At 35.0% G+C, this 25,647-nt stretch overlaps 1 protein-coding gene across 5 annotated transcripts in view; it reads right to left on the bottom strand.

Annotated features, from left to right (window-relative positions):
* The window catches only part of RIMS2 (regulating synaptic membrane exocytosis 2), a 449,695-nt gene that overhangs the window by 259,811 nt on the left and 164,237 nt on the right, over positions 1 to 25,647 (bottom strand). For all 5 annotated transcript variants that reach the window (XM_056484738.1, XM_056484743.1, XM_056484739.1 and 2 more), the window contains one exon: positions 1,440 to 2,365. In XM_056484738.1, coding sequence (XP_056340713.1) covers positions 1,440 to 2,365 — 926 coding nt within the window. The remainder of the gene's footprint in view (positions 1 to 1,439; positions 2,366 to 25,647) is intronic.

Raw genomic sequence — 25,647 nt, forward strand, 5'->3', positions numbered from 1 at the left:
GCATAAAACCAGACTTGTTACAGATAAAGCAGGCAGCAGCATTCCAGTGTCTGAGAAACACTGTGCTAGTGGGATCCTTCATTCTGCTGTCTCCATGGAGGTAAGGGATAGAGAGCCATGCAGCAGCAGACACAAGGGTTATTGAGGTGTTAGAAGCCATGGAAGCGCTAAATTAGTGGTAATTAATAATCTTGCAGATCTTTTCCAACCTAAATGATTCTATGCCTTTATAATCCTAAATGAATATGCTTTTTGTGTACAAAAAATATATTGTTTGTATACTATTTTGTATACCACATTTCCTACACTGAATTGTCTTAAATAAACATTTTGTTACTACTTCCCATGTATTGATTGGTCCTATTTTCCTCAAGGTCACTTCTATGAACAAAGTCATGAACACCATAAAGTTGGTATAAGTTTTTTCTACTCATCATTGCTTCTCACTTATCAGACCATGGTTGTGGATATTGACATATGAAAATTCAGGATAATTATTTGCTTCAGAACCAATCTGATAGCAATATTAATAAGAATAATAAATAGTAGTAAATTTTCTATTCCCTTTCCAAAACAGCATGTGACGATTCAGGAGAAGTAATCAAAGTTCACTGGTATAAGAATAATAACTCAAAAAAAGCTTGAAAACAACATAGAAGAAGGCAAGCAAACTAATAATATTAATTTGATTAAATTTAAAATCATGGTCCCCAATAATTGCATATTTAGAATAGAAATTATCTTTGTATAGACTGGGAAGTAATTTCAATCAATCTTCATTTTCTTTGTGACATTGGAGTAATTCCTAAAAAGCACTAAAACCAAAAATTATCATAGCACCACAAGAAAAAGAAACCTTCATTGGTTTAAACCACATCAGTCATTTTAAATTTGTCTCAAAACTTCAGTGGGTTAACTTGATACACACAGGTCTTTTTGCAGATCTATCATTCTTTAACCTGCAGCAGACAGCATGAAACTGGCATAAGGTCTGTATCATGTGCTCATTAGTTTAACAAAAACGTGGTCATGCACCCACACTTGATCCAGATCAAATATGCACTCATTGTGATCCAGGAGCACGCAAATCTGCTATTAATGGACATGAAACCATGGCCTTATATGACAGCCCAGCTTTAGATACTTTGCAGATTTCATTGATAGGTTTTTCTGTAGGCATGGCTTTTTTCCTTTAACTTAGCCAAATACTTATAGGAGCTGTGACATTGATTTCCAAGTAAATCATTAAATTTATGCAAATGAAACACAAAAATCAGGAAAAAAAAAATCCCAATTCCCATCAAAACAAAGTTGAGTAATCTATGAAGGGCTGTAGATGTGTGGCTGCAATCAATTTAAATAGCTAAAATAAATGTTCAAAGTAATGGAAACCAAATCAAATCTATATATTGAAACAATCAAAATCTTAGAGATCTTACCTTTTTCACTAACACTTTCACTTTCAATCTCTACATCATCACAACTTGTATATTCTGGAGTGGATGCCAATTCTTCTTCTGAGCTACTTAATGAAACCTGGCGCATTTTACCTCCCTTTTTCGTTTTATGGGGCTTTGGTGGTGGAGGTCTGATGGATTCAGACTGGTCTGAGCTGAGGGAATCATTCCGCAACATGGTCTCCATCTTCTCACGTTTTGTTTTCCGGACAGCAGAACTGGGATCCAAATGGTGCTGTTTCCTTAAAGAATCAGAGCGCCTCATGTCTGGTCTTTCCAGAGGAATTGGACTCCTCCTAGGTGTAGGAGGGCTATGATTTGTGGTCCTCTGACGATTGGGACTTGGTCCCTGAGCCTCTCGAGTTCTTTCCATAGAGTATGAACGTTGATTTTCCATGGCAGCCCTGCGCTCAGACACCGATCTTTGTCTTGATGGCCGCTCCATCCTGAGCATGGACATCCGCGAGTCTTCCAGCTCTGTATTTGCCAGTGAGACATCGCTGTGTCTCCGTTCGTGACGTGCTCGGGACACTTCGGCGTGGATACGCATCTGCTCCTCATATGGCTGTGGCTTGACTGGGTAACGAGCCAAATTAGGATCGCTTCGGTATCGTGCCTGGTATTCCTCTTCCCTCCTTTGCCTTTCATATTCCTCCCTGCTTTGTGCATCTTCTTCTTCTACCGGATACTCCTTGGAACGCCTGCGGCTCCTTCTGTTGGAATCTCTATAATCACCCAGTTCAGGTTCTTCGTATAACTGAGGCCCACGCTGTGACCGCCTATCTGAATAATCTGATGGTGACCTGGGCATCGCACTGTCTGATGTAGCATACTGTGAATATTCGTCTCTCTCGTCCCTCTGGTCGTATCTTCTGCTCTGTTCTCTTGATATTGAAGGGCTTCTTTTCCTAAATAATCATGGCAAGAAAGCAGAAAGAGAACTCTGTCAACATTTTATGTAGCACAAATATAGAGTTAATGCTAGTTAAGAGATAAAATGCCCAGCTGATGGAAAAAGAATCCGTTCATTGCGTTTCTTTGTGAATGTGCTCTCACAGTTTTGTACTAAATTAAAGAAAGCATGTCACACTATAAATCTGCTTATGGTGCACAGTTTGAATAAAAAACAGCTTTGAAGGAAAAATGCTTATATGACTTTATAAAATATAGAATAAAAATACTTAGGCTACTTTGTAGTCATGACAGCTTTACAAGTACCAAAATTTTATAATCCTTTGTAATCATTTTACAACAATATAACTTGACCATATACTTCTATTTCATAGAGATTTAAAATCACCGTGGAAATTAAGGCTAGAAGGATCATTCAGTTATTTTACTCTTTTAGCAGCTGTTATTGCTCAAAAACACACATTTCAGTTCCCACAAAACTCTATTTTGTGCCAAGGGTAGAAAAGAGACAAAGATTCAATGGCAGCACTTGTTTAAAACAGATGAAGTCAGAAGTCCTGAACTCAGAAAACAAACCACTTTTTTTGTGCTGTGAGAGGAAAGAGTTTCATAGTGCTGCCTGACTTTAGAAAATAATCCTTCCATCTCTATAGGGATGGTTGCAGTATTAGTCCAAGCATTTGAGCAATACAAATACCAGAAGGGAGTTCCTGTGCCACGGAAAGCGTTGACTCTGATGTCATTGACACCATCTAGCTATAGACAGCTACTGAAGCTTTGAAGGAAGGTGGAAATAGAGCTAACAAATATTCTTTCCTGACACTGACAAATGATAGATTGAAGCATATGATTAATTTATATGTAATACTTTCATAAAGGGCATATCTGGAACATACAATGAATGTCATGTTTTCTGTTTGACACAACATGGTTTACTATGTGATTAGAAGGGATCAGTTAAATAGGAAAAAACTGAATCCTCAAATCTTGCCTTCATCAATCCTTACAGGGTAATAAGCATGTAAAATGCTTCTTTCCAGACACATCCTGATTCATGCTTGGCTTTTCACATTACATGGATCTGAAGAAGTTACCTGCAGGAAACTGGAGCAAAGATCCTAGATAAAACAGAGCGAGAGGTGGGCCTTCTCTGGGATAATGCAGACCAGCTCAAACTTTAAGTAATAAAAATACGAATGAAAAGCTATTTTTGTGCTGTTAGTCCTTCCTTCTTACATTTAATTCTACCTTTATTATTAAGATTCCTTTTGAAATGTTTTCTACTCTCACAAAATGATCACTGATTCGGAAGGGCAGCCTTGCAAGCAGCAACCAGGAGATCCTGACTAGTGTTTAGGACAGGAAAAAAGGCGAGCAAATACAAAGCCCTGTTGTTGTCACAATTGTCCCAGAAGAAGAAAGGAAACACTAAAACTCAGTGGAGAAAGAGGTTCTCCTTGGTGCCCAGGAAAGTATGAAGGGCTCTGTATATCTGATAGGAGAGAAAACTTTCTTTTCACAGCCAGAAAGGAAATGCAGTCTCTGCTCAGCAAGGGAAAACCACAACTGTCAGTGCAGTGTGTGCGTGGCATGTGGGGTGACTGGCAAACTGGCATCCTGTACTGTCTTAGGCATCATACAGAATTATTAAACTGTGCTTGAAAGATTTGGACCCAGTATTGCCTTGTAAACAGTAAAATACTTTAACTTTGCAATGGCATCTACAAATGAGAAAACTAATTCAATCTTGAAAGAATGAAACTCTTCATGTGAAGCATTACAAGTTCTATAAGCATCATGCAGATGCCTGTTTGCTTACATTGAAGCTAAAATATCCTATCTGTCTTGTTAGAGTGGCATTAGTACCAGCAGAAATTATAACCTTGTAAGTTTCACAAAATCTCTATAAATTCTGCTACAGGGGGCTCAATTTGGATCACTCTAATGTGACATGAACAGTTTCATAAGGCTAAAACCAGGTTGGCCAATGGGAAGGGACAATTAGAACAATAGAACTACCCAAATGTAGACAGTCTGCAAGAACATGGAAGCTTCATTAAGGCAACAGAGATTAGATGCAGAAATGCTTTAAGGAAGATAAATATTTTTCACTTAAATACTACTTCAGATGATGAAAATTATGCCACATCCCAAAATAACTTGTTCCAATAGTAAATTGCCCAATCCCTAAAAATTTCTGTCATGGCTATAGAAAAAGTTTGCATAACTTCCCCTCCCCAGCTGTGTCCCACATATAGGAGAAATCTGCACTCAGCAGATGCAAGCATTCATTCATGTGAATCTCACTGCAAGACTGAGACAAATATGTGCACACATGAAATGTACACATACTGGTAAATACTCACACTGTGTATTCTCAGTCTACATAACCTATATAGTCTGTATAACCTATATGTCATGTGTCTTCGGAGCCACATTTTTTTGCTTCAATCTGATACTCCAAAGCATTAAAAAATTCTAGAACATATGGTTTATAGATCAACTCCAGGTTGAATGGTGTAACACACAAATCCATACAGATTCTGGTTTGATAAATCTCATGTGTGCCTTGGAGCAGTCTGAGTGCACACATGCTTCAGTATTAAACTGATCTGCATACTTGTATCTACAGCAGTACAAACAACACAACAGAAAGAATTGGTTTAACTACAAACAGAAGATTTTATAAACATATACAAAACGTGTGTGTGTATACATATAAATAAGTTAATATATCACTCCATGTCACAGTGTCCTCATATGGATGCAATCCTGTGACAACCTTATGGCTATAATGTCATGGGGAAGGTTGAGTGAGATAAAAAAGATGGATTTCTGTACAAGTAAAAACATTATTGTAGACTTGTTGCTGAGGAAAATATATTTCTATTAAGGAAATAAGTTCATCATCAGATGAACTGGCACATGACTTACTAACATTTCTAGCATTAACTATGTTAATGAGAGGAGGATGTGTTGATTTGCCATTATATTTTTATACTTGCACAAACATTTTCTAACCTCATGTGCTATGCTTACTACAAACTGTCATTTTCCTTCCTCCATTTAAGACAAATATGGGAAACCATCTATGTCTGACAGTAATGTGAGGAACAGCTGGATCCTCAATCTACTCCAGTATTTCATGAAGGAAAAAGCTTTGCACAGCTGCCCTGCATGTGGCAACTACTAGGGCATGTGCAAGAAAAAGGACCTACCTGAAAATATAGTGCTTTTCTTGAGAGAAAGCAGCTAATAGAAAAAAGTGACTAATTTAATTTCTGGCCTATGTTGACTGACATTATCAAACCCCCTTTCTAATTAATTTCATTCCTGTAGAAGTCATCTAACTTCAGTACTGAGGTTACTGAACTAACCAGAAGTTGTAGTCCTGTCCATCAGAAATAAATTAACTGTACCTGTACACCTGATCAGCCAGAAACCTCCTGTAAGGAAATGGTTCATCCTGTCCTGCAGTTACCAGACCCTTGGTATTAAAGTCTGTCATTCTCTTTACTGATCATCACAGCATAATTAGCCCCCCCTTAATATTCAATTACTTTTTAATTTTAAAAGTACCTGCTATATACAGAGTTGTACAATGAATGCTATGCATTTTAAATCAGAGTTATGAAATCACAGGAACTAGTACTGATGAAAACTTATGGCCTGTCCCTACTATTAAAAATCTGCTGCTATTTTTAGATCACTAGCTAAGTCTCACTCACCTTCATAAGCGCCTGTCTAATCCATTTCTCATCATTAACTACCTTAAAGAGACCTTAATAAAACCCTTACATCAAGTACCTCCAGCTGGATACACCACTCCTTTCCAGGACTTCCCTGGAACACCAAAAGCTAAATGAACTTTAAGGGTGAGATATGCACCCTCCAGCTGCCAGCTGAACTAAGCACTATATATAAGCTGTCAGAAGGATTACCACTTTTCTGAAAAGGCTATCACACCTTTTCTGAAAAACCCTCCAGGCCATTGTGATTGCTACTTGTTTGAAACAACCATAAAATAAAATCTCTACTATGGTTTAAAAACTCTAGAACTTGCAAAAATCTCTATCAGGCACATTCTATAAATGTTTGGTTTTTTCAGATACAGAATATGAAACATACTTTTACCAACTTATTACTGTATTTTTTTTTTGTAACTTATCAATACATGACATTTGGTCTTTTAATGCACAACCCATAACCTTACACTGATGGAAACCTTATTTGCAGTGCACTGCAGATATCACTAATATTATGGAAAAGCAAATAACTTGACTGTAATCTGTACTCCTGCTCATAAAGTTAAATTATTCAACTCCCCCACATTACAATAGAACTAAGTGCTTAAAATATAGCATAGAAGAATATAAGACAGCTATTCAACTTTGATGGCTGTGATTTCCATAATGGAACTAAATATCTTGAAAGTCTTTGACATTCATTTGTATTCTTCCTTAAAGAGAAAGTACTCTTCTGCTTTGATTTAGGTTTTTAGAAAATTGACCCAAATGTATTATAGAAAAGGAAATTTTAAAAATTAAGTATCCCTCACATTTTAGAAGTCAGAGACATTAAAAAACATAGTGATATGTAAAGTATTTATATCATTGTCAAAACTGGATGTCAGACCCTCTTGCTAATAATCTTTTTCTCAGACTAATAGAATATACATTTGAACTGGAGAAAACTTTCATGAAAATATCATTCTAAAGTTGTGTTTGACTAATTGAATCAAGTTGCATTTACTTGAAGAGTATTATTTATCAGAAGCTTTGGGTCAATAAAAATTACAATTTGGGTCAATTAAATAATGGTCTCAGTGGGCCTGAGCCATCAGCTACTTGAAAACTGAATATTGGCCATCTACTTGTAAGACCCAATTATAATTTACTAAAGAATACTTAAAAATTTTGTTCTCTTTTCCCTATAAATTATCAAGGAATAAAGTTGAATGGAAAATTAAAACTGAAAATATTTATCCTGTACAAACTGTAATTTTGCTTAATTCAAAATGTGATCTTTTCAATACATCCAAGAATAATTCAGAGAAGGTAAAAATTGACATTTTCCACCAGAACTTTGTCACAAAAGGGCTTCTTGTTAGAGACCTCATCAAATACACTGAACACAGCTTCATCTCTCCTTTACTATATAGCTCATGTCAGGGAAACTCCATTTGTTGGTCCCTGAGTGAGCATTTAAGAATAGTTCTACTGTTTGAAAGTGCATTTCTATGTGTTGTATTCAACAGTCAGGGCACTTGTTTTCAAACAAGGGTGCAGGGAGCAGATAAAGCACCTTGCCAAACAGCTCCCAGGCTGCCAGGAGCTGAGCTGAGCTGAGCTGAGCTGGGCACACTCTGGACTGGCACCCAAAGCCCCACCAGGGCAGTGAGCCCAGAAAACTTGCTGTGCAACTTTAAGTTCTGCTGCCTTTCACAGGGGGGTTCTACTCTCTCCTTTGCCATACTGAAGAATCTGCAAAACTTTTGGCAGTGGTTTTACCAGGCTAGCTGGCAACTCTTTAGCTCCTCATTCTCTGCTTATAACTTCTGCTTTTGCTGAGTCACTCTGTGCAGGAGAATTCATTTTGCACATCCTTCAAAGCAGCTATGGCTCCCTTATTGAAAAAAAGAGGGATTTTTTTTGACTTCTAAGCAGTTCCAGTTTTCACCAAGATCTCTCTCTACAGTTCCTCTCTGCTGTCTAGTTTTATACAAGATTAAATTTACAATTTGTCAATTCCCCTCTCCTTGGTTTCTCACCCTCTCAAAAAAAGATGAAGAATGCAAGCAACCAGTACACAATTCACAAGTAAATTAAACAGCCTACTTTGATAAAGAGAAAATGTGTTTATTGCATTTGACCAATATGGTTTTTTAAAAATTGTTCTGAAGTACATCTAACACTCATATATCTAAGGAATCCACTAGCTAAAGCTCATGTGAGACAATATTTCATTCCTCATTTTAGCCATGCCTTGCAATTTTATTTTCTAGAAACCATACTTTGAACCATTAGAATACATTCCAGTTAAATATCTCCAAAGAATATGAATTAAGTTTGCAATGATCATTAGTAAATTTACCAAAGCATGAGACTGATAGAGCAGATGTTGGTCTCTTATAGATTTTATCTGAAAATATGAATTTGCTGACTGCAGGCTTGAACCAACAGAATTAAAGGAAATCTGTAGTAACAAAATATTAATATAATTAAAGTCATCAGTTGTAACAATTTCACTTTGAACTTGACATGATTGCACAGACATATGAAACAGTATGTTTTTATTCTATACAAGTAATTCAGAAAAAATTCACTATTGCAGCAGGGCTAATTTTGATTTAGATGAGGAAAAGAGTTACAACATGGAAGAAAAAGCTGAACAAAAGAGGTGTTTGTAAGTATCAATCGCTCATCTACAAATATTTAGGTAATACATTTTTTCACTTTTTTTTTCTTAAATCAAGAACATCAGATACGAAAACTGAACTAACAGGAGAAATTACTTTGTCCTCCTTTATTTTGCCTGAGTATTCAGCAGCCCTTAAATAATATAACATGATTTTAGAGAACTGCAAACTGAGAAAAAAAACAACTATGTTTTACTGAGTGTTCATTTAGATATATTGATGAATGCTTACCCTTAATAGGTTAAACATGCTAAGATTTTTCTTTATTCCTGCTCCTGAACATTTTCAAAATTACTATTTTGTTATTTATTTCCACTTAATAGATAAACAAGCAATATTGCATCTTTTCTTTCACTAAAATTTTTTTCTTAAAAAAAGATAATAAACAGCAAATTGATCAAACTGTTTTCAAGAGTAATTGGTAAGAATAGGCATTCTTGTTATCTGCATCAGTACTGACACTACAGAAGTCATTTGCAGAAGGGTTGAATCAATTAACAGCTGTCTAACAGCAGGATTCAAATTAGTTTAAAACACATGGTGTTAAAAGACTAGTAGGTCACAGAAACACTAACATAAGAATGAGTAAACATAATACTGAACTGTTATTAAAAAGTATAAATAATATAAAATAAAAGAACATTTCAAAACTCTATATATATATATTTTTATTAAAAGAAATATAATGTTTCAAGACTTAATTTTGTCCCAGAAGATAGAATACCATTTAAGAAACTAAATTATAGGGAAGCAAAAGATTTTGTTAAAGATAATATTCACATATATCTGAAGCACAAGAAAAAGTTTTTCAGTACTTCCACTGAGTTTTTTACTAAAAGTAAAAAACATCTCCCTAATCATCCCCCAGAAGAATAAGAAATGCTGAGCATTAGACATTGTTTTCACACAACACATTCTGCTTCTTCCCTGCTTTACCTTTTGATGAGCCACTGCACATCTGGGAAGTAGGAAGCCTCGGGTTCATGAGAATACATCAATTTCTGTTCTCGCTAGCGCTTTCATCTAATCCTCTAGGTTCAGTGAAATCCTACAAACGGTCTCTTAATTTCGAGACACAATTTTTTAGATATGTATTTTACAAACCCTTCCCTTCCACCAAAATGCACTTATAAAATATAAGGCATCTAGGAAAAAAAAAAATAAAGTTTAGTAACTGAAACCACAGCAATTCAGAGAGCTGACCCAATGGGAAGCTATTGAGAGCATGAGAGGAGTGTTACAGTTTAATGCTGTTACCATGTGCTGTATATAGCTGGAGGTCAAGTAAGAATTTACCCTATAAGGAGGATTATGGTACTTAGCTGATTAGTGCCTTGCTACAGTACTATTGCCTACAAATGTACATGCTGGTCAGGACATTTCATTTAAACTATTTTTAAAATTGTGCAGGTCCAGTATTTCATGTTTTGTGATACTAGTTCCAGCATTTTCTTCATATTCTAGGTCTCCAATGAAGTTATGTAATCTCTATGCTTTTGATTTATAAGAAGTCGAATTTTGGCATAATTTTCAGCTATTAGGCTAAAATTGTTATGGCATCTATTTCAGTCTGATGTGCTGCAAATACTGTAAAACTGAAAATATCTTCTTCTCACATAGATTAAAAAAAAAGTGACAATTAATGGACTAATTATTTCCATATCAAAACTCGCATGCAAAATGCGTTGAAAATGGGAAAACAATAGAAAGCAAATGTATATCTTTGTTTGCCTTAAACTATAAAGACATTTTTCTCCAAAAATTTTATGCAAACTGGATTACAAATACATTATGTTTAATATAAAGCACCAACCAAATCCGACTGCAATATATTTAAGTCATGATAAAGTAGCGTGACACAGGAAAAATGTTTTGCAGAAACCTAGATTTTCTCCACTTCAATAATATTTCTCACCATAGGGATTGTTTAGCAGGTGCTTTTACCAGCAGCTGAAAGTATCCTGATTCTTCAAAGGAAACCTTTAAGTTTGATGACAGGGAGAATTTTCTTTCAAAGAAACACTCCATTATTATGTGGGTATTATTACAATGACATGAAAAATAAAGCTGTATCAATAATGACCAAACTAAGAAAATATTGGTGACATGAACTGTCATTTGAGAATTGTTTTTCCTAGTAACATCTGGAGGCTGTTTTGGACTGTTGAACTTATAAAACTCTAACTTTACTAATGAACTTGAGTCAGTATATATTCTGTTTTTTCTCTCTGTCTTCATTGTGTCCACAATTACAATATAAATGTGGTATCATACAATGAACTTTAGTTTTAAAATATCTCTATGATTCATATTTCAGTCTGGAAGAGATTAAATAGATCATACTGAGCTGTTTTGATGCCTCCATAAAAGAGCAAGTATAAAATAACTGCTGTGAAAATGTCCAGTTTCCTCAGTAATGGGAGGTAAAGGCCCATTATCAAATCTAGTGAATTAGATCAGTGGTGGCTCAAAGAATGATGGGCTGTCTGCACCAGCTTCTCCAAGACCAAGCTGTCAGGGTAAATGTGCTCCTGCTAGGGAACATCAGCTGGATCACTATGGAATGAGACAGGTGCATTCAATAGCTCTTGGAAATTATCATGGTACATAAAACTTAAAATTTCTGGTTCAACTGTCCTTCTCAATATATTGGTGAGATGGGATTAAATGTCTGTATTTTAAAGTAGCACCTAAGCCTATCTTAGAAGCAGATTAGAAGTTTAGAGCAAAATAAGTTGTATTTCTGTAAAAACTATAGTACCTATATTATTACCTATGTATTGGAAGCACGATTTTACAACGTTTTATAAGCAAAAGAACTTTCTCCACAGTAGTTTAACAGTGGGCTCACAATCCACAGCTGTTACATACCAAAATGTTCAGGATCAAATGGTTATGGCTGCCTAGACAGAGCTCCTTCAGTTCAGAGCCCCTCAGGCAGGAGGTAAGGTTGGAAACCATGTCCGTGCTGCTGGGTTTTCAGAGACACTATCTGAAAAATTTCCCATCCCATACCATGCAGTAACAACCTCACATGGATAATAGCCTGATTTCTGAAACACCAATAGGTCAAAAAGCCATCCTTAGATATTCAGTTCAGATCCCTGATGTAGGTATTTCTACCAGCATTACTTTGTTTTTCTGCAGTGCTGAGACCAGCTCTGGATATTCCTCTCCTTATTCTCTAATGAACTGTTAGAGATGTCTGCTCTACAGCAAGCCTTCCCCAAAAGAGGCTCAATATGAAGCCCTCTAAAGAAGAAAATATATTCATGGATGTTTTCAAAAATCCATATGGAAGATCACTAAGTACCCTAGAAAGTGCGTGGAAGTAAACACTTGGAAGTGCAAAGGGTAACCTGGCAGCTTAGCAGCTTCTATATGAAAAGGTAGCACCCAGTTAAGATGACAGCAGTACACACCACATGGAGGGAAATAGCAACCACTTCTAGCAGGAAGCAAAATAATTTTAAATAGTCCTTACAGAACTACTAGAAACACAACAGCAATGAAAAAAATTCACTAAAATATATTGCTATGTTTCTTCCAAGATAGTTGTGTGGAAACCTAAGGCAATTTAAAATGAAACAACTAAAATAAACTTCATCTTGTAACATAAACAAGTTCATAGATGTATTCTGCATTCTACTGCAATGAAGGTAGACTTAGTTATTCTACTTTTACTTCTAAAATGAGATGCCAGCTTTTTATACTCCACAGGAGAAATGAATACTCATTTTGTAATTTCATGCATGTATAAGCATTCCAACTAATTAATGCTTTACAATTTCTGCCACCAACATTATCTGCTTTACTCAACAAACTTGTTTTCAGCAGGATTCTACAAAGTCAAATGATGAAATTCTAACTTAATTTTAGGCTATTAGATTTGACATAATACTGGTCACTTTTTCCATCAATTACAGAATTTCTAGAAAAGGTATGGGAATAAGCAGAGGGCCTGTCAATACCAACTACACTCAAATGGCAAAGAGCTGACAAACACTGAGAGGTTTATACAATTTATACAGGTTCTCAGCACTTTCAATAACACAAGTCCATTATAAAAGTTACAGAACACACTCAGCACCTCAGTCAAGCAGAATGTGATCAATCAGCTAAGGCAACACAGAAAGGAACAAGATAAAAACAATGGATCAAGAAAAAATTAAAGTAATGATTTAAAAACATTGTGTGAACTCATGAAATCTTTCTGAGATTAATGATGACTTTGTTATTCTCAGTACTGTTATTGCCAGATTCTGGGGACCAGCAGTATGTTTTAAGTTAAACTTTACTTTCATTGTTGACCCAAACAAGAAAATTATATGTTTGCTCACTGAAGCACTTTTCAAGTATGAGATCAACTGGATATCAGGCTGGGGAGCCAGGCAAGAGACTATAAAAATTATTCAAGATGCTTGACTTGACAGAGCAGAAAATGCAATCAAGTTTCAGTAATTTAGTTTCTGTGATTTAAATGGTCAAAAAGGATAGTTGGACAGATCTGATTTTACAATTAGCAAAGAATATTTCATGGCATGGAGTAATTTTGAAATGTATATTGGCACAAACTAACACAAAACAGCTACAATATTGACAGGTTCATATATAATAATGAGAGAAGAGTTACCATGATCAAGCAGTTTGATTTCCTTCCTCCTGGATGCTTTTACAGAAATGAGATTAATGCCAGATATGGATCAAACTTTGTTGAGAAGGGAAAAAAAAAAACAAATTAAATTCCGTATATTTGGTCTTACAGTGGCACCAAGCTCATTTACCCTCATCATGAGGCAGATATTTCCCAAAACAACAGATTAGATTATTTTGGTTTATATGGATGATATGCTATTAAAAGCACAACCTGACGGACTATTTCCGCTAGCTGGCCATTTCCCTGCAAGTGCTGTAGCAAGGTGAGAAAAACAACACTACTCTGTTGGAATTTTGAGTTTGATGCATAAATACACAGAAATTTGGGATAAAAGGTGGAGAGAGAGGCACAGAAGAAAAGGAAATGGATAATATATATAACCATGTTAGAAAATTCTTGCAGCAGATAAAAAAACCACTTAAGATACAGGAAAATTATTAAGCAAGTTATCATCATCATCAATACTTCATGGAAAAGGTTTTCTATGGTCATGTTTTGTGAAAACTGAACTGAAAGATATTACAGGGGTAGAGGCCATAGACACCACTTCTTTGGCCCCTTTTTGCTTTTTTTGACTAGTTTCAATATCTTCAATAATACATTAGAAACTGTCTGTGAATGGAGAAGTCAGGTGCAGTTGCTGATCAAGTGAAGGCTAAATTATCAAATATTACCAAAATTTTTGACATGTGAGGAAAAATCTCACTTTACAAAAAGTATATGAGGTATTTGGTTGGTTTAACTGAAAGTAGAAACTTCACCTATGATTTTGAAAGGGTATTCCATGTTAAAAACCCACAATATTAAAACATAATTTTCGTTTTAAAAATGGAGGGACATTATGACTTATTTTATCTTCCTCGTTCATTTAAACTAAGAGAAGGGAAGCATTTTATTTATGCTTTATGATGTCAGAGTGCTGATTGTTCATTCTGCATTTGCTCTTGTGCCTTGTGATGTCTGTTCCTCTAGACCATTAATTACAAACAACAAAGTTACACTGCACCAGCATTAGTTGGGAGAGGATAGCTCCTCCCAATGCAACACCCCACAGACCTCCAGAGACAAGTGCCAAGGTGGATTCACCTGCTCTGCTTCAACACTAAGGTAATGTCAATAACCTTAAATTTTGTACACTGAAATATGAGAAAAAAGTCAAACTTCCAAAGTCATTAGGAATAATACACATTTCTGCAAGACAGAAACTTAACATGAAAAACTTGTTTATAGCCAAGAGATTCGACATTTTGCCAGACATTATGAACAATCTGTGTCAAGAATCATCAAAGATTGAGACTCACAGACAAAGGCTGGTCCAGCAAAATACTTTTGGACTTTGTAAGGCTGGCAAAGGTTGGCAATTATGTAATTCATCTGAATTTAATTTACTGCAAAATTCCATTTTCTCTCTTTCTCAACATTTTCATGTCAGGTCAGCCTAACATTAGAAGGGCCATGTTGTCTCAATGACTGCAAATGGCAATTTTTTATTCAAAAATTCTGTATTTACAAAAGAGTCTTTAACTTCTGCAAGAACCCAGACTTGAGGATTTAGTTTCAGATTATCAAGGGTAATGGATCTACTCATCACATAAATGGATCACATAAATGGATCATCACATACAATAAAATTATGAAATATTTTAATAGAGACAATGAGATGATTGGTATTTTATGCAAATTATGTATAAACAGAGGGACTACCTTATAGAGAGCCTATAAAAACTGCAAGAACCTGGACTGGGAACTGCAATTATCTTAAAAATACAGGGGAGTTACAAACAAACATAGGTATATGCATTTCAGTCAAGTGCATTAAAGTGCTTGCATTAATCATTCTTATGGAAGGTGTAGGTCTTGCAATCAGTATTGATCACTAGTTGGTACATTGGGAAAAGAAACTCATCAAGGTAAATTCTTAATCTAAGGAAGGTGTACTCAAAAAGATAATGAAATTGTGATTAATAGCAATATGGGAAAAAAAAAAAAACAAACCTGTAAATTGAGATTTCAGCTTTACAAATACTACTTACAGAAATCAAACAAAAACTCCCAGTGCTAGGAAAAATGGACACAAAATAAAATGCAAATGAGGATATTTCTACTCTAATTTTCTGTCATTTTATCTTCTGTAATAACAATGCCTAATAGAAACAAGAAGTGGTGTTGTACAATCTACAGGAGCTATAATTTGTTCAGAGTAAATACAGGCTAAGTAGCTGTGCAGGAACAAATCAGGACACTGGTTTTTTATTTAGTTGCCTAAACTCATGCTCAGAAATATTCATGCTTTCAAATGTTCCTTATCATTTTCACTCCCAAGTTTAAAAATATAATTTTGTTAGGCTTTATATGATTAGGAATGATTTGTCCCTTATTACTCCTTCTTGGAATGGAGACTGCCCCAAAGGATCCTCTGGTCTGGAATAGGACAGCATTTCTTGCTAATGGCACCCTCTTGTCTATGAACTCAAAGGAAAGGAGGACATTAACGGAGAAACTGTGTCCTAATCAGACTTAGACTAGCAACAAGACAATAATAATTTATTCCTCACCTTAAAGAAATAAAGCAATTAAACCACACACACAGAAACAACCACACACTTTTCTCTTGAAAAATATGAGGGTGGCCAAGATTAAAAATTCAAGATCACATAGGGCATTATGATATATAATTACAAACTCTATTTTCAGTAAATCTCCTTGATAGAGTTTAACAAGAAGGAGTACAACTCTCCATACTTCATTGTTTATGGCAAGCTTGGAGGTGCCTGAAAATGTCTCTGTGGCCATTATCTCATAAAAAACGGGAACAACTGCATGGGTAAAGTTAGGATAAGTATATCAGCCCTAGGAACCCCTCCAAAACTGCTCATATGAACAGCCTTCAGAAGTGAATAACAAGAAGTGATTTTGATGAGGACGTGAAAAAGCAGTGTTATAGACTGATTCCATGACCAAGTCAAGCACCAGCTTAAGAGGGGGTTTTTAATATATATTACATCCAAAGATCAAGCGACAATTAATCCTTTGGACTTCCTTCTTAAGCTCGTTGACTATTAAAGGGAGCTCCAACTCAGACTTGATTTCCTTTCCTGATCCACTCTGCTGTCAAGCTGCCTTCTGTCTAACAATAATTATGCTAGTTTCATGTAGCACACCATAAACACTCCAAATATTCTAATGCAGGAGTTTATTTGTTTTGGTGTCCAAGACCCAAACATAAGTTTCTTCCAGCAAAACAACCTGCACACATTTTATTGCAAAACTTGTTTTTTTGCTCATGCATTTTTTTAAATTTTCCAATTTTTTTTATGTCCAATTGTTGTCTGGCATACTGAGACACATAATACCAGGTGGCAAAAGAGAAAATTAAAAATAATAATAAAAAAACCTTATATAAATATGCTTTTTATATTTTAGTAAGTCTTCCTGATTCCACACTTTTTCCTCTTCTTCACCATCCAAAGTACCTTATGACCTTGGTTAAACCACATTACCAACACAAGGGATCCAGGACCTCTATAATTTTACACCATTTTTTAAGAAGAGGATTTAGCTTTCAGTTGCAGTGCTGTGAATCAGATCTCTTCCATCAGAGAATCTGTTTGCAAATGAGGCCTTCCAATAAAGTATATTTTTAAAGCATTTATCTTCAGACCCTTTTTCTGAGAAATCATACTATTTTTCTGGGTCATCTTTTATGGCACCGTATTCTGAGCTAGGCAGCAAAGAACAGGCATTTGATTGAATGGTATCCCTTCATATGAGCAGGACTACACAGGCTTTTCCCAAGAAATGATTCGAGATCATCATGGGGGATAAAACTGAAACACACTGACATAAGAAGTGGATAATATGCAAACAGAAAGACTGGAAACTGCAATTTAAATTAGAAAACTCCCAGAATTCTTGGTCTGAGATGACCTCTGTGATTTCCTTACAGTAAGTAGCACACTGAGGAATAATGGTGCAATTACTCTCCAATTTCTAACAATTACTTTTACAGCTACAATTATTTAACATGCTATATTCACAATTCTTATGCAATATTGTGCAGAGTAGTGCCTAGCCATGAGCACAATTCATGTGAAATCACAACACTTCAGCAAAGCCTCCAATGCTGCAACTGTATGAGGAAATTTCAATGCTCATTGACTTTATTCCCTTGCATGGAAACCAAGATGCTTATAACACCAACACACACATACTCTGATTAGAAGCAACACTTCATTCTTCTGAACTTTTTACTTTAGTAATGGAGCAGAAAGAAGTAAGTTCCACAGCAGATATAAAACCTTTATTTGGAATTTAGATGGAAAATGCAAAGTTTAAGAAGGATATATGACTTAATCTTCACAAAAAAGCTACTGTGAAGTCAGAATGTGACCACAGATTACTCCTCAATGTGCCTTCAGCACATGAACAAATGGAGAGACACAAGAAAGAGGGAAGAATACATCTGAGCAACTTCAAAGAGAAGACTCTAGAAAAAGAAAGAGGAAAAGAAGCCAAAGAGCATATGCAGCAAAATCTGCACCTGCTGTAAACGGCATTTTCTTCATTACTTTTGGAGGTCTATTTAGTGGTTCTGACATCAACAAATTTACTGCAGCAAGCAGTCTGAGAATCTCAAAAATGCCTAACATCTCAGTCCATATTTCATTACTTTTCCCAAAACCAATACTTTAAGACAGATAATCTTCACCAGAAAAACTATTTTCCTCTTATTACTTTTATCTCAGTATAAATGCTCCTGTAGGGGATTTAAAACCTCTTTATAGCTTGTCCATAAAGCCCAGCCAAATAGCACTCTGAATGTGAGCAATCTATGTGAAAAACTGTTTAAAATAAATGTTTCTTAAAATAAGTCCTGACTATTCTTCATTTTTTCTCTCAAAGTAAATTGCAATATAGAAAAACATTATTAACTCTACACAGTCTTTGTGAATATCCAGTATAGAAAATTTACTAATTAGTGAGTGGTTGAAACAAAAATTTTTCTTCTATCGAGACTACTGTTTTAACAAAAAAAAATTCAAGACTTTATTATACTAAAAAGTAAAAACAACTCTAGTATCACTAGCAATTTTCCATAACTGCAGAACATGCATTGTCTCATCTTTGAAGAATTAGTCACCTATTCCTTGAAAGCTGATATTCCTGTCACACATATTGTAGTAATGGTTAATAACACAAAAGTTATCCAGTCAGTATAGCTATAGCAGCCAGTAAGTCTCAAAGCCTATTTAAAATGTAAGTTATGAAATCAAGTCCACTTAGTCATATCCTGAGAATTCAAGATATTTCAACAATATTTAAGACACGATCTGTACAAAAGGAGAACTGACAACAGGAAATAATTATTCCATGTACCTTTGGATTGTTTCTTGTAGTTGACTTTACTAAAACTTTTCATTTGCTCCTTCCTGCTGTTTTGATAAAATTAAAACAAAAAATAAAAGTATTGGTAGAAATTCAAAAATATGTATTTATAACAAAGCATCTTTGCTTTCTGTAAATATTGTCGGATAATCATCTGACATTTGTCGTGTGTGATCATCTCGTACTGATATCACTATTAACAATAATGTGGCATCCTCTTAAGAAATCCAGACCCTATAAATCTGGAAAAATAATCTATTTTTAAAAATCTCATACTTTCTGATGAAAAGCAGAATGTCAGGGGAAAATAAATTTCTCTGTATGGATAACCTCAGCCTTTATTTTAATTGGTTAAAAATAAGTGTTGGTGGGAAGCCTGATTTTTAGAAAGATAAAGATGTCCAAGCAGACATAACTTTAATTGTAATTCCAGGCCCAACCAACAGATGTTGTCAATTTTTAAAATACATACAGAGATCTGTCAGTGAGATGAAAGCTTGCTGAGAAAATAGGCAATCATGCCATAAGTTTAATAAAGTTTCAAATCTTTTAACCAGTAGAGTGTTGACAATTCCATCAGATAGTTCCACTGTAAACCAGTTTTCAGGGCTTAAACATCTAACATCAAAAACACTCAATAAGTGCATGTTTAGGAACTCTCTGGACCACTTTATATAGATTTAGATTTATACTTTTATATAAATCATAATACTGCTATTTTACCATATTCTGATCAGTAAAACAGATATTTCTGTTTTCATAGTGAACATAAAACCAAATATGGTAAGTATGTCTTTAGAATTCAAATCTTTTTTCCTAAATCCCAGATTACATTACTTCTGAAATAGAAAACAATTTACTAGCGCTTGTAAAACGTTTTTGAAACAAATGCCTGTAAAATTAAACATGTGATGCTGTTTAGTTAAAACTGCAGCTTTTTTTTTATTCTCAGGATCTAATGGGGACATTATACAGGACATAAAATGACTGCTGGATCAAAAATGTGAGAGGGAAAAATGCTCCCTTACCTACTTTGGAGTATTGCACCTGCATTTGTCACTTTTCCAAAGACATTTATATGGAAATTTCTCAATTATCAAAGTTCAATACATCCCTGAAGTATGCTCCTCAGAGCAGAAAACCTTGGAAATTTTCACATGCGTTTTCTTCTTGAAAATCATACTTCAGTGAATTCATTATTTTGAGTTTCTACATATCACATCTTTTTAAATCCACAGCACCCCTTGCTTCCAAGACAATGAAGTTGGACCACTTTTAATTATCAGTTTAGAATAGAGAATATACCAAAATGCACGAAAATTATTTTTATAGTATTCAGAATACATTTTTCTTATTATAAATGCAATAATAATTTATCAAAATTCCTTTCCTCTGGCATTAAGTATATAACTACTTTTACCTATCTTTCCCCAGTATTGATTATACAATATAAAGCAACTGGCTTAGTGTCAAGGTGGTTTTCTATTCTGGTAATGCATGTATTTTTTGAATCTTTAAAGGGTTAGGATTTTTTTCCAGACAGAGATAGTTTTTTAAACCACCAGAGTATTTAGTCAATATTCTCTAAAACTCCATACTTTTCATACTGGAGAGTACATACTGGGGCTGCATTGTACTTTCTGGTTGAAAGAACAGCAAAAGGAGAGAACTGCACATTTATTCTGATATTCACTAGGAAAAAACCTTCAATCTCTGCAAAACAAAAAACATGCATGTTCACTCTGAGGGGCACAACAAAAATGTGATGCAAGATCCTTTCAGCAAATAATGACTCATGCATTTAGTCTTTGTTCATTTTCCCTTATGGCTCATATGAAATGCTACAAAATACTGGGTCACTGAATATACAAAATGCAACTGCACAGTAGTATCACAAAGACATGTTCCTTTACAGACTCTTCTAATAATAGGACATAGCTAACCAATTCAAAATATGCAATGCAGTCTACTGAAGAAACCATAAAAGTGATGTGTCTCAGTTTACATTTGTGGCTGTGCTTAAGAAATGTAATTAACTGGTGAAGAAACAACAGACAAATCTAATCAGAGACAGCTTTCTGAGAGAATCCAGTGCCCTGCACTAACAGGGAAACTTTCAGCAGAATTCTCAGAGAAAGCCAGTGAAAATAAAATCATCAGAAGAAAATATACAATAATACATAAGCAGTCTGCTTTTTTTTTATTTTCCAAAGTGCAGACACCAAAAGAGAAGAAATATCTACAATAATTGAGGTACTGGGTCACTTATTTAGAAGCATTATATTACCAAAAAAAAAGTAAGATGACCACAGAATTTAAAACCTCAAAAGGAGACAGATAATAGGAAAACTATTATCTTTACTCTTCAGTGAATCACCAGATATTATGTAACAGCTCTGGATATTTGAAAGCCTACTTAGTTCTTCTACCTGTGTATGCAGTAAGTATTTCATTTATCTACTCATCATTTATTCACTGCAGATCAAGGAGATACATAAAAATTTCAGAGAAAGAGGCAGACTTTTTTGTAGTTTATTTTTAAAACTATAGGCTAAAAGGAACAGATTCAAAATTTGTTTCTGCAGATAGCTTTTGCAGTCATCACTTTCTCAGATAAGCCCTTTAAAGCATACATAGAGAATTAAATCAGTTTGCCAGTTTGTAGGAATGATCATGTGAAGAGAAAAAAAAAGGAACAAAAGAGAGAATAATTCCTTACCTTACAGTAATTGGAGCTCTGTGAGATGTATCGCTGTGATGCACAGACACCTCAGGCACTCTACATGTAATGTCAGGGCCATCAATATTTGTTTGGGCTGTACCTGACTGATCACACCCTACTCCCTACGAGGACTGAGAGGGTGATGAGAGGTCCTGCAGCTGGGGCAGGGCAGAATCCAGCTGGGAGCAGCTCAGTGGTGAGGAGGAGGAAGCACCATGCCTCCACGGGCACAGGATGCCTCTGGGAACCACAGGTACTGACATCCGCCCTCTTGGGCAAATGACAGGTCATCAGCAACCCCTTTCTGCTGACTCACAAACAGTAACCTGATATGCAGAATCTAGATGCTCCAAGTCCATCTAAAAATGACTCATACAATTCTGCCAAAATAAGCAGCATACCTATAAGCCTTCATAAAGGAATGCTGTCCTACAAAAGTCCATACTAATCCCAGAGAAGTGTTCTAAGAAAACCTACAATCCAGTTCAGAAAGTAAAGACTCAAGTTTCAGCATGCTCATATTCCTTTAAAATAATTCACTAAAATAGTAAAAACAAACAAAAAATCCCTGCCCCCAAAATACCAAATCACCCAATGATTAACAGCATTTTATTCTAGACAGAGTGCCTTCCCAAAACAAAAGAATTAAGAAGGGGGAAAATGTTGAATATGCTTTTGTAAGCTTGTTTAAAATTAGCTACAGGGAAACATCATTGAAAGCTTATAACTCAGGCTTCCATAAACCTCTTTGATCAAAAATGTGATGAAAGGGTTAGTCACAAACAAAATCTTTCTTCTCAAATTCACTACAAAAGTAAACTTGAACATAAAATTTGCTGTCAAAAGTCCATTAAATTTCAGTAATGCTAAGAAAGAAAGAGTGATTTTTCTGGACCATTTTACTCATTGAGCCTTATGTTGCATTAACCCTGCTATCCCTATAAGTTTAAAATAATTTAATTTCTATTTTCTACCAAATGACATCAGAAATACATAGGGATTATATTTTTTCTTTTACCTTGAGATGCCTATATCATGGTGTTTTAGTAAATCATCTTTATCTATTAAAAATTAATAAATACTATGGCTAACATCATCAAGACTACATAATGAAAAAGATAATATCAAGATAAAATTCATTCAATTCAATAAATACATTTTTGCTGAGTGTAACAGCAATAAAATCTGATCTGTCACATAATGAGTGTGTGTATGTGTATTTGAAAACTCGTATTGGAAACTCAGCATATATAGAAAAAATCAGAACTAGAAAACTAAATAATACATGCATGCAAACCCCTATCATTCTGTATCTTAAAATAAAAATGAAATCTAGTATATTTCACCCTGGAACTAACAGATTTCACTCCATCAGACATGCTAGTGTGATACTGCTTTTAAAGATGCAAAGAAAACAGTTTTACAAAGAAAACTCTCTCTATACAATATGGGACAAGAGCCCTAATTTCCAACATGTACCTTAATGGCTGTACAATGATCCATAAGTGCTTTTAGAGCACTAGAGTCCTCTGTGAATTTACATGGGGATATACCTGAGAATCTGCTCTCCCACTTCCCACTACAATCCATTGAGAGGGAAGCAGAAGGTTCTAATGGGCCATTCAGAACAGAAAACTAAGTTTATTTTAGGTTCTCTGAATGATCCCCTCAAGACCCTTTCCACTGACTATAAAGAGAGCCAAGGCTGACAACCTTCAAGCTACAGTTAACCTTCATGTACCTGTTGCATGTGTAAAGTCTGAATTAACTACCACAGTTGTCATGGCTAAGAGCTGATATCAGCACCTCTTATGGGTGATGTTTTGTGAAAGGAAATAAAAAATTAGAAGAATCATTCATTTACATTGGCAGTTTCCAAAACTTCTAAATGAAATTGTAACTTTTGCCTGATCCTGAACTTTTCATGTTAAGATGTCCAAACTGGAAATCATCATTACAAAGACTCAACTGTAAATCCAGAAGAAAAGCAGTCTAAAAACTTTAGCAATGCTGTTTTCAATAGAACCAGTGCCTTTTTTACATTAAAAAGAATGAAAAATTTCATACAACCAAGGGAACAAACAAACCACAGACCGAAGGGACTAGGTGATTTCACCTTGTTGGAAAAAAACAGTAATTTAGACACTCCAGAGCAAGGTCCTTAACTTATCAGTCAGTCCTTTAAACTAAATAGAAAGAAATGGCACTTATAGAATCTAAATTTCATCTCTTTCATGGAAAGAAAAGAATTTTTCCCTAGAACTGCTTATTTATCTCCTTTTAATCTAAAAGAAGACTAGACAACTAAGATACAGATTTCTACACTGTAGACTTATAAAATCAAAAAAAAGAGATTAATCCAAATGGAAGCCAAGAGCATTTCACTATCCCAACCAAAAAAAAAAAAAAAAAAAATCCTAAACAAAGGCAAACGAATCATGTAAAAAACTAGGAAATACAAAAATAAAAAAGTTATGCTCTAAGCTATAAAATAAGTTTATAAGAAAAGCAAGTTTTATTAGGATCAGGATACAAGGGGGAAAAAATTCATGTCCTTAACTTTTGGACTGTGTAGGTGAGGCAAGTGTGATGCAGCTTCTACATCATGAATTGAGATGAATGGCATATTGATCTAAAACTAAACAAGTAATACTACATGTTGTCATACCTGATATGGATGTTGCTTAAGAGTCTAATTTTAATATTCTGTCAATGATTATATAACTTGTCATGACATGAAATTAAGCATTAAAACAATTTGTTTAATAGAGCCCCTGTGTGTCTTGGTCTCCTTTTGATGGTGTTTTCACTGAGAAACAAAAATTGCATAAGCAGGTTATTTACTGCTAGAACAGGGAGCATTTCATAGAAACATAGAAGTGTTTGGGTAAGAAGAGATCCTAAAGACCATCTAGTTCCTGCCATGAGCAGGGACACCTTCCACTAGACCAGGTTGCTCAGAGCCCCATCCAGCCTGGCCTTGAGCACTTCCAGAGATGGGGCATCCCCAACTTCTCTGGGCAGCCTATTCCAGTGCCTAATCACCTTCATCATTTTTTTTCCTTTAGTCCAAGCTACCCTATTTAGGTAGCTTTGCCTCTTGTCTTGTCACTGCAGGCCCTGAAAAAAGTCTTTTTCCATCATTCTTTTAAGTCCATTTATATATTGAATGCTGTGATCAGGTCTTCCTAGAGCCTTCTCTTTTTCATTCTTTGGTATTTCTCTAAATCGTTCAATCTGAATTAGAGTCTTAGAAAACCTTAAAATCTCTTGTAGAACAAGAATTAAAGTTAAGGAGAATATAGTGTATTTTTGCATCACTATTATCCTAGCATTGCCCTTTTGTATGTTGCAAAGCCCAGAATTATCATGTATGTTGCTTTTTGAGATGAAAAGGATACCTGCCCTGCATTGGTATCTTTTCCATTATTCTACAAGAAAAAAGATTTAAAGTATATATTTGACATCTATATTTCTTGGCTCTGTCTTGTTTCTCTTCTTGCTGCCCAACTCACATGCTGTCTATCACCATTACATAGCTGATAAAAAGGATGAGACCATCTGGCATGAATGTTCTTTTCTCTCTCTGAATAACTGACAGCCAGGATGACAACATTGCCCTCTAAATGGCCAATGTGAACTTTGAGAGAAAAAGAGAATTTATTGAGACCTCACCAGGTTTAAAGCAGGACCTGAAGGCCTTTTTCACTGATAATGCCTCAGCTGGTTTTGGCTTATTTTCCAAAACAATGTCAAAGAACTTTTACAAAATTACCCAGAGAGCTGCATTTATTTTAATAAGTAGCTTCATGGAATAATTTAAATGTCAGGAAACAACAAAGGACTGATAAAACAGTTGTTATGGGATTGATGTACCTTGAGAAAAAGTTTTTTAATTTAAAATATATCTTTCTAGTTCATATTAACAAGAATTCATTATTTCTGAAGAGGCAAATATCCCCTTACATATTTTAATTAAAATTTCATAAAATTTTACTGGGAAAAGGCCCTAAGCCTAAAGATGTTTTGTAAGCTGAAAAGAAATGGAGTATTGGTTACTCAATCAAAAGTGTTCCTGGAAGGTTCTGATTTTTGA

This window comes from Oenanthe melanoleuca, chromosome 2 (assembly GCF_029582105.1).
Source record: "Oenanthe melanoleuca isolate GR-GAL-2019-014 chromosome 2, OMel1.0, whole genome shotgun sequence".
Classification (NCBI taxonomy): domain Eukaryota; kingdom Metazoa; phylum Chordata; class Aves; order Passeriformes; family Muscicapidae; genus Oenanthe; species Oenanthe melanoleuca.